The sequence below is a fragment of the Lucilia sericata genome, unplaced genomic scaffold (assembly GCF_015586225.1).
Source record: "Lucilia sericata isolate MDLA Ls3-8-SP2 unplaced genomic scaffold, ASM1558622v1 Contig000321F_arrow, whole genome shotgun sequence".
Lineage (NCBI taxonomy): Eukaryota > Metazoa > Arthropoda > Insecta > Diptera > Calliphoridae > Lucilia > Lucilia sericata.
The window spans coordinates 150770-161846 of NW_023994344.1; the positions used below are offsets into that span (position 1 = coordinate 150770).

Below are 11077 nucleotides of genomic sequence, written 5' to 3' on the forward strand. Positions count from 1 at the left end.
TTATATTTTTATAATTACACCTAACTTCTTACACCTAACTTCTTCCAACAGTTGGTTGGAAATCTTTTATCTTCTTAAAAAAAACCGTTAGCAACATTATTTGTTATCTACTTAATTATTAACATCTTTTAGTTAATGATCATTATATTTTATATTAATTATATTAAGGTAGTACTTATTTTCAATTCATATTATATTAGATACTAACCATTAATTTACTAATATATAAAATTCAAATAGTACTTAATTTTGTATAATTCAATTTTATAATTCAGTTAATACAATTAAACTTAATCTACTAAATGCTTTAATTCAAATTCAAAATACAATTCATAACTTAATACTAATTTTAATAATAATTCATTGAATAATATATACAAAAAGAAACAATTAAATATTGGTTTCAACATGGCGCCGGCCTCGAACCTTGCCTATTTACTCCTTTTTGCTTTGATAGCATAGGACGTTGGCTAACGATTTTATAGCTTCAGCCAAGATGTGTTGATCTGGAGCGGGTGTTGTATTTGTAGCAGGAGATGCAACTGGAGCTGGCGGTTGTGGAGTTGGGTGACGTTGTTGAAGTTGATGACGTTGCTGACGATGATGATGATGTTGCTGACGTTGATGATGACGATGTTGATGATGACGATGTTGATAATGACGATGTTGGTGATGATGAGGGTGAGGTTGATGTTGTCGGTTTTGACGATGGTGTTGACGATGCTGCTGGTGTTGACGAAGCTGTTGGTGTTGACGATGCTGTTGGTGGGTCTCGGAGTTATCGAGACTGCGTCGACTGCTGATGGTGGTAGTTCTCGGTCGTGGGCTGACTGTTCTTGTTGGGTGCAACAGGGTATGGTGCAATTGTGCACATTTTAAGCACGCCTCCATTGAGGTACATGACCGGATGCTGTGGCTTCTAGCCAAGCAATTAACACAGTACCCTAGTCGTTCAACTATGTCCCTTCTCTTTTGTGGCGTCATCCTTCTAAATCTTCGACAGAACTTGAGCCCGTGATATCCTGTGCATATCACACAGTAGAACACCTCTGAGTCTCTTGGTACCACGCTTCTCTCTTCATTAGGGCTATGATTTTCATTAGGGACCCGAGTGGCGGTTAGTCGTCGATTGGACCTGCTGTGGTGATAGATAAAAGGAAAACATAGTTCAATTAGTATATTATAGGGAAATGGTTGGATTGCAAATTTGAATATGGGTTATCAGTCATCAAACATCCTTGAAATTTGAATAATAAATTTTTATTAGGATATTTTAAATACATCATTTTTAAGCTATGGTAGAAATTAAAGATAAACTAAGATATTTGAGATATAAAGTTTAATTTTATTTTGAAATAGAGGATTGAACTTTAAGGTTTGAGTCTACCTGAGCTTCTTCTTGATTTAGAAAAGGTAGGTAACACAATTTGACGATAGGTCGTTTAATTACCCCATTAGCAGTTCGTATCTCGGCAGTTCGTACATTACCATCTGAACCGGAACAAGTTTTTTCAATTCGGCCAAGATTCCACTCGTGAGGCGGCAGTAGATCGTCCATAATAATGACTAAATCTCCAACCTGCATATTTTGAGATGAGGTTTTCCACTTATACCTTTTATGATGTGATTTTAGATAATCATTTTTCCATCGTTGATGATGTATAACCTTCAGCTTTTCCCATCTATTTATTACCGACATATTCGAACAATCTTGTTCAGGGAATGCCATCAAAGGGGCACCTCTTAAAAAATGTCCTGGCGTTAGAGCTGTGAGATCTGAAGGGTCTTCTGATACTGCTGATATAGGCCGGGAATTGAGTACTCCTTCTATTCGTGCTAAAATTGTGGCGAATTCCTCAAAGGTGAATTTGTGAGCCCCAGCAATTCGTTTAAAGTGATATTTGAAGCTTTTTACGGCTGCTTCCCAGAGGCCGCCCATATGAGGAGCATGAGGTGGGATGAATTTCCATTCAAACCCATGTGTTATATATTTCTGCGCTACATCTTGGGCACTATTTTTAACAAACGCAGAAAATTCTCGTTCCAGCGTTCTACTAGCACCTAAGAAATTTCGTCCATTATCCGTAACTACCCTTTGGGGGAGCCCCCGCCTCCCAATGAATCGAGCGAAGGCAGCTTGGAATGCCGCTGAGGATAATTCTGAACATGGCTCTAAATGGACAGCTTTCGTGCTAAAACATACAAATACACTTACATATCCTTTAGTTATTGGAGATTTTCTTAGAATCGACGTTTTTAACTCAAAAGGTCCAGCAAAATCAATACCTGTTACCTGGAAAGGAAGAGAGAGATTACATCTTTCCGGAGGTAAGGGAGCCATTATCTGAGAGCATGGCTGCTTTTTATATATTAAGCATATTTTACAGTTACGGATTATTTTCTTAATACGAGGTTTTAATCTGAATATGAGAAATTCAGTTTGTATTATTCGGTACATTTGACCGCATTCAGCATGAAAGAGAAACTCATGCAAATGGTGTAAATATAATTGGCAAAATCGGGAGTTGCCAGGTAAAATTATGGGATAACGTTCGCCATATGGTAGTGATGAATGAGCTAATCTACCATTTACTCTCAAAATTGAATCTTTATCTATGAATGGGTTTAAACTTTTCAGCGTACTTTTGTTTGAAATATCTTTTGATTTACTTACGCATTGATATTCTTCGTTATAAAATGTTTTTTGAGCTAAAACAATTAGTCTTGACTTTACAAATTTCATTTCATTTTGTGTCAATGCAATTTGAGTATTATGTTTTAAATTTTTACGCATTTTCTTATTAGTATTATGGAAAAATCTAAAAATGTAGCATATTACCCGTAATGCTCTGCCATATGATGAAAAATTGTCTAGGATGTCATCCGTTTCAAGCTGAACGTTTAGAGATTGTATTTCTTTATTTTCTGGGTTATTATTTAATATATTTCGTTTAGGCCATTCTGATGATGGTTTTTTTAACCATGATGGTCCATTCCACCAAAGTGAATTATTTACCAAATTTTGTGCTTTACAACCTCGTGTGCCCAAATCAGCTGGATTATCATGTGTTGGAACATGTCGCCATGTGACATTAGTCATTAATTCATGTATTCGTGATGTTCTGTTTGCCACATAAGTTTCCCATGATGAAGGTGGTTTTGATAACCATCCAAGGACTATAGCTGAATCTGTCCACAAATATATTTCGCTTTTACTGAAATTAAGAGAGTTTATTACGTAATTAACTAAATTTGCTAATAACACTGCGCCATTAAGCTCTAAGCGCGGGAGGCAGACAGTTTGTAAAGGGGCAACTTTACTTTTTGCTACTAGTAAATTTGAGAATACATTTGAGTTTTTGTTTGACACCTAATGTATACAGTGGCACAATAAGCGGATTTCGATGCATCACAGAAACCGTGAATTTGTATTGTATCATTAGGCATAAGTTGAATCCAACGGGGAATTGATATTAGTTCAACTTCAGATAAGTCTTGTACTAAATTGTTCCAATTTTGTAGAGATTCCTCAGAAACTTCTTCATCCCAGTCTTTACCTTCTAACCATAACTGCTGCATACATATTTTTGCTCTGATGACTATAGGGGCTAGCCATCCAGCTGGATCAAACAGTTTTGCGACTGATGACAGAACTTGGCGTTTTGTTATTTTCGTAGATGGACTTAGTGCTGAAAAAGTATATGTAAATGTATCTGATATTGCGTTCCACTTTATGCCTAAAGTTTTTGTGGAGCTAGTTTCATGAAACCGTAAAAAATCGGAATCATATATATCGTCTTTTGGTAAATCTTCCAATAACTGTGTATCATTTGCTGTTATTTTCTTGAGTAAAAATCCAGCAGACTTCAGAGTTTTAATTAATTCATTTTGTGCCTCTCGAGTTTCTTCAATTGAAAACCCTCCAGTTAATATGTCATCTACATAAGTCTCATACTTTAAAATGGATGATGCTTTGGGAGATTCCGCTTTTGAATCTGACGCTAGTTGATGTAACGTACGAATTGCTAGAAAAGGCGCGCTATTCACTCCAAACGTAACAGTTTTCAATTCATAATCTTTAATAGGGCCATTTTTTTCAGGTTGATATAATATTCTTTGGAATGCTCTATCATTTGGATGAATTAGGATTTGACGATACATTTTCTGTATGTCCCCACTGAACACGTATTTATATCTTCTCCAATTCAGAATTACTGTTATTAAGTCGTTTTGAATTGTAGGACCTGTATACAGAACATCGTTTAGAGAAAAGTTGGATTTTGTTTTCCTAGAGGCATTGAACACAATTCTCACCTTTGTTGTTTTATGGTCAGGTCGCACGACCGCATGATGGGGCAAATAATAAGAGCTAAATTTACCTTCATAATTAATTTCAGTTGATGTTGTTTCTTCCATGTGGTCTAGAGTTAAATACTCGTCTAAAACAGATTTATATTCAGCTTGCAATTCATTATTTTTTCCTAAAGTTTTTTCCATACTGGCATATTGAGCTAATGCGATAAATCTAGATGATCCTAAATATACTGATTCGTGATACTCTTTTTTAAAAGGTAACCTTACAATATATCGTCCATCTTTGTTTCGAGTAGTTGTTTGAGTGTAAAATTGTTCAACAAAATCATCTTCTTCTGACGTAAGGCGAGTTTTGGGTATTTCTTCTTGCTCCCAAAATTTTCTCAATAGTGTACTGAGTTCTGAAGATTCTGATGAAGTAACCGCAGTTGAGAATGATTGAACAGTTTCAGCTCTTATTGGTCCGCTAAGCACCCATCCAAATATAGTTTTATAGGCTGATGTTTGGCCACATATATTTTTCTTTATGCCTTCTAGATTCAGACAATGTTCATAATCATTACCAAGAATAAGATCGATTTGGGAAGATTTATTAAAATTTGGGTCAGCTAAGTCCAATTTCTTAAGTTCTGCAGAATATGGGACTTTAAACGTAACTGCTGGTAGTGTATTAGTAACACTCGACAAGACGATTGCCTTAATTGGAACTCGTAGGTTATATTTCTTTGCATATAAAATAAATTCACACTCTTTTTTTGCGGATTGTTTTTGACCTCCTATTCCACTAATTTCAAAATGAGAATTTCTATAAGGCAACTTTAATTTACTTCTTATTTTTTCTGTAATAAATGTTCTTTGGGAGCCTGGGTCTATCAAAGCTCTTATCGTAAAGATTTCTCCTTGATGCTCTATTTGCATCAAAGCTGTACGCAATAAAATATTTTCGTTGCTAGACGAGCAGTTTGCCTGAACGCGTTGTGAAGTAGTTGCAGGTTCATCTTTGTAAGAATTACTCGTCTGTTCAGCTTGTGTATTTGTATTTTGAATATTATTTTTAGTATGGTTACTATTACCATTGTTTTGAATATTTTCAGAATTTTGTGGTGTAATTGATGGTTTGTGTGCAATATGCAATAATGAATGGTGATCTTTCTTACAGTAAAAACATGTTCTTTTACTTCTACATTTCGTCTTAATATGTGAAGGACTTAAACAATTGTTACATATTTTATTTTTGAAGACAAAATCTATTCTTTGTTGCGTTGAAAACGTTTTGAATTTTGGACAATTCCTTAAATAATGTTCATTATTACAGAGTTTACAATTCGTATATATGTTTTCTTGCGATGTATATGTTTGTATATGAGATTTTTTATTGGAAAGAGTAAAACTGTCTTTTGTTGTTTTAATGCCTGTTAGTCGCTCTACCGCTTCATATCTGTCTACTAAAAATTGTGACATTTGCGACCATTTTGGTAATTCACGAGGAGAAGTTAAAGATTGTTCCCATAATGCTAGAGTACATTCCGGTAATTTTGTTGATACTAAACGAATTAAAATGGGATCCCAACTATTTACTTCTACTCCTAGCGTACTAAGTGTTGCTAATGAATCGTTTACTGACGACTGTATTTTTCTTATGGACTCACTATCTTCATTAATTGCGGCTGGTATATCAAACAATATTTTGATTTGGTTATCGACCAAAACTCGTTTGTTTTCGTATCTAGTTTTTAACGCATTCCAAGCTAACTCAAAATTATCATTGGACAATGCATATCGTTTTACTATAGCTCCTGCTTCACCTCTTGTTTTGTTTCTGAGATGATATAATTTGGTTACAGGAGTAAGTTTTGAATGATTAATATAAACTGCAGTGAACATGTCTCTAAACGAGGGCCATTGTTCATAACTACCTTTAAATATTTCTGTGTCGCATGGTGGGAGTTTAATACAGATACTTGAACTATCGTTCATTTGATTTTGATATGGTATTGAAGGTCGAGATGTTGATTGGAACATTGGCATTTGTACTGTATCTAAGCGCATGCTTTTAAGGAACTCAACAACTTGTGATGTGGTTTGGACATATGCTTCTGTACAAGAATCAAATGCATCTCTTGCTTGGTTTTTAAATTCTATATCAATTGTGTCATCTTGAGATAACATTACTTTTTGATAAGAAGTATCTACTTTTGCCCATCTTGCTTCTATCTCTTTTAACCTTGCTTCTAATATAGATTCATTTTGATCTTCTGTTTGGCTCTCATTCACTTTTCCACAATACTGAAGTAAATGTTCACAATCAAATCTAAAATAATCTTTGTATGATGGATTAAATGACCTATCAACTATAGGGGAATCTTCTTCATGCGGCATTTTGTATGATAATTATATTCGATATTTTATTTTATTCAAAGAGTTAAGTCTGTGATTAACAGAACAATAGTTTTAAGTTAAAGTACTATATTGTGATACAGATGTTCAATAAACCTTTATATATTTTTGATGTAAATTATGTTGAGAATAATCAAAAAAAGATTTTTCAACTATAGCGTTATTTAATGATAGTACTAGTTCTTGTGGCTAGTACAACTGAAAACAAGAGATAAAAATCCTATATATTTGTTCACTTTGATTGGTAAAAAAATTTCTCTTTGGCACACAAGTAGGAATAGCAGTAAATTATAAAGTATATCTTCTATATGTTTTGTGATAGCTTAGCTATGGAATAAATGCACTAGATTGTTGTAATCTAGCAAAACAAAAAATAATAGAATATACACTTTAATCAAGTAATTAATGAGTTTAAATCAATAGAGAAATTGATACTGAAATGGTTTGATCAATTATTATATAGTGTAATGTTTTTACCAACCGAATATCAAAAAGAACTTTTATGTATTATGTGGTATTCTGATTTCTCAATACAATCTTGTGGAATTATTCCAGAAATATCAATTAAGCGGTTAATGTGAACAAATAGGAAATTATTCCGTAATCAATTTATTAAATGAATTTTGTATTAAATTTTAGAATTTTTATTTTTTTTGTGAAATTTGATTTTCATTGAAATTTGATTTTTATTGGAATTTGATTTTCATTGAATTTGATTTTCCTTGTAATTAGATTTTCATTGGAATTTGATTTTCAAGAAAAATTATTTATTATGGGACAAACAAAAATTTTAAATATATCGAATTATTTCGTTTGCAAATTAAATTTATTTAAGTTTGCAGAGATTAAATCTTTTTTTTCTAAATTTATTTTCGATATTTTGTTTTATAAAAAATTTTCCGATTATCGTGAATTTTTTAAAAATTAATCGAAATAATTTTGTATTTTGTTTTATACAGAAAAAAAAAATTTTTTTTTTTTTTACTTAAAAACAATTTCAATTTAAATAACTTATCAAAAAATTTTAAATTCGTTCAATAAATTTTTGTATTTGAACCATACAATTATATACTAATACCAAAATATTAAAATTTTAAATATAATTTTTTTTCGTGTTGAAAATCAATTAGAAGCAAGAATTGAATATGTATTTACTGTTATAAATTGAACTTCAATAAATAAATATTTGAAAATAAAATTTTGATAATTGAAATCGTATTTAAGTTTTTTCTGTGCAAATATTTCCAAAAATTTATTTTAAATTAACAAATTTTCTTTATAATTTGGTGTAGGACAATTCATGTACCTATGCTGTATAAATTAACCATATGTTTCTATTTAAGAGCAAAATATTTTATAGTTTTCATTTAAGAGAGGGACAACTTCCAAAAATTTTTCTTATTTGTATAATACTCAAGAGAACGCACTTTGTTTTTACCGGCGAATATTGTAAGTTATTAAAGTTTATGTTTTGTGTGGCTGTAATATGTATTAAATACATATACTTTTTAATTTTGTTCTACTTATTAGGCAGAATAAACACCACAAACGCACGAATGATCATAGGGTTATAAACGTTTAATATTTTACAACAGTATATTAATTTTTATTAACAAAAATGTTTTCTGTATTCTTTTGTTATTTGTGTTTTGAGTGGCTGTAGTATGTATTCTTAGTTAAATTTTGACTTTAACTTTTAAATACATATACTTTTTAATTTTATTCTACTTATTAGGCAGAATAAACACCACAAACGTTATTACACATACACTTTTATTCTTTTAATTATTTTTCAAATTTCGAAGTTTTTATAATTATGTTTTCTATTTTTGGGAATTTCGTTAATAAATAATCGAGAATAAGAGATATTGTAAACCGGAATTGCGAACCCTAATTGTAAACTGAAACTGCAAACCCTATACTTGTTTACTTTAATTCTCTTTGACAAGACTTGAATATAACAAAGGCACCGTTTTTTATTTTTATTATTTTATCATTACCCAGCAAACAATTAAAAGAAATATAAATGTATTGGATTTATGTTTATAATCTTTAATGATCGTATGAATGGTTCAAAATAACGATTTTTTATCTTATTTACATTAAATAATTTTTTTTAATATATAAAAATTGCATACAATCACTATAAAATTTTAGCATCACTAAATGTAGTTTTTTTTTCAATTTAATTGTTTGTTGGGATTATTTCATTTTTTTTTTTCAAAATGTGTTACAATCAGTTCAACATGTAAGAGAGATAATGAAAGAATTTTAAAACCGAAATGTAATAAAATTTACTTATATTTTTTGATTTTCAACACATACGTTTTTTTTTTATGAAAATTTTAAAAACTCTTGGTTATATTCAAGTCTTCACTTTTCACTAGCTTTTTTTTTCAAAAACCGTATAAATATTTTAAAGCACATTTATTTTTAACAAAATGTTATTTATTTGTACCACTTTTTCAATTTAGAATAGTTTACAATATATTTTTCTTTATTAACACTTTTTTTTTCGCAAATTAATTACTCACATTAAATATTCGAGTGTAAAATAATGTAAAAATTACTCACTTTAGATTTGATGAATTGCTTTCTCTTACTTCGTTTGAGTGTACTTGCTTTTGTTCTTCCTTCCTTCTTGTTGTTGAGATGTTCTCTTACTGATATGCCCTTGATGTGCTCTCTTGATGAATGACCCAGCGGTAAATGAAACAAAGTACTTAGATAATATTCGATGACATCAGTATGACGTTCTAAGCGAGCAATCTAAGTACTTAGAGTGCAATGCATGCGTAATCCAACATATCATGCACTTTAATTATAACATAGATTACGATTTAAGCAGAGAGTTAGCTGCCTTTTTCATGTTGTTTTTTGTTTTTATATCTTTTAAAAAAACAGAACTAAAGTACCGTTTTATTTTTCTTTTGTATGTATAGGTACTACATGAAAAGAATAATATTTTTGTTTCAGTTTAAAGTTGATCTTTTGTAAGTGACGTTGTGTTTTGTTAAAAAAGTTATTTTTTTGTAAAAATTTAAAATAATTGTGGTGATCTAAATGGCAGAAACGGACTTAAAAATTGGGATAAATTTCCTCTTGATTATTTATTGGATCTCTAAAGGAAGATGACCGAAAGTTTCAAAAGAAAATTAAGATTCATTTCATTTATCTTCGTTAAAATTGTTTAATTATATTTTAATTGAATTAACTATAATACATGTTTATTATTTGATGATCATTTTTAAATAAACTTTCATAAGTTTAAAATAAATATAAAAAATATATATTTTTTCTATAACAAAATCGGAAGACATGGTACTTTAACTTACAAATGCAAATAGGATTGTAATCTACATACATTACATTCTTATTTGCAAGCGTTTATAGGCGTCTCATTAACTTCGCTTAGAACTCCACACATTATGTAAGTGAAATTTTAATTTGTCTTAATGAAACTGTGGCTTACATTCTAAGCGAGAGCACATCGATGAGGCAGCCTAGGACACTTTTATGTTAAATCTAAGTGGAAGAATAAGTGAAAGCATCACCACTGACTGCCACGAAATATCACTTAGATAAGCGAGTACATAATGTGTATTTTTACCGCTGGGGAGTGATGTTTGCTCTCTTGATGAATGAGTGGGAGAGATACAGAAATTCTCTTATTTATGTTTTTAAATTGAACTCTTTTTTTCCCGTTTGATTTTATTTGTATTTTTCTTTTTGCTTTATTTTATTTTTTTCTTAATTTTTTCACATTTAATTTTTTCCACATTTTTTCTTTTAATATTCATGTAAGCTTATTAATTTTCAATATATATATATATATACTTTTCTTATATTTTTTTTTGTTTTATAGCGGCACTTTTTTTTATGTATTTTAACATTTTTTCCTTTTATATACTTTTATATATAAAACTTTAAAAATAGCGGCACTTTTTTTATGTATTTTAACATTTTTTCTTTTTATATATAAATCTTTAAAAATAGCGGCACTTTTTTCTTAATTTTTTCTATAGCGGCACTTTTTTTTTTATGTATTTTCTGATTTTTTTTCTATAGCGGATCTTTTTTATTTTATGTATTTTCTGATTTTTTCTGATTTTTTTTTTCTTATAGCGGCACTTTTTTCTTTTTATGTATTTTAAAATTGTTTCTATTTTTTTAATTTTCTGGTATAATTTTTACCTTAAACTTTATATTTTATCATTTTTTTTCACAATGCCGACGGCTTTTTCACTTTTACTCACTCTTCCTTTCTTTCTTTTTTTTCTTATTTTTCTTTGTTTAATGCTTATAGCATCAACATGTAATTTGAACTAATTGAGTGTGAGAATTCTTTTTTATTACCTCATTATGT

At 30.3% G+C, this 11077-nt stretch overlaps 2 protein-coding genes across 5 annotated transcripts; both read right to left on the reverse strand.

The window, feature by feature from the left end:
• Positions 1-311: 311 nt before the first annotated feature.
• LOC119603634 (uncharacterized histidine-rich protein DDB_G0274557-like) lies at positions 312-9409 on the reverse strand. Of its 4 annotated transcripts, none has more exons than XM_037955741.1 (2): positions 9286-9409; positions 312-1138 (listed from the first exon to the last, which is right to left on the reverse strand). In XM_037955741.1, exon 2 carries the CDS (start codon positions 982-984, stop codon positions 436-438), a length of 549 nt encoding a protein of 182 aa, XP_037811669.1. In that variant the 5' UTR covers positions 985-1138; positions 9286-9409; the 3' UTR covers positions 312-435. The 4 variants fall into 4 exon arrangements, with proteins under 4 accessions (XP_037811669.1, XP_037811670.1, XP_037811671.1 ...); XM_037955742.1 differs by lacking the exon at positions 9286-9409 and adding an exon at positions 9037-9245; XM_037955743.1 differs by lacking the exon at positions 9286-9409 and adding an exon at positions 6808-7346.
• On the reverse strand, positions 3331-6693 carry LOC119603636. Its single transcript, XM_037955745.1, has one exon. It carries the CDS (start codon positions 6691-6693, stop codon positions 3331-3333), a length of 3363 nt encoding a protein of 1120 aa, XP_037811673.1.
• Positions 9410-11077: the final 1668 nt, after the last annotated feature.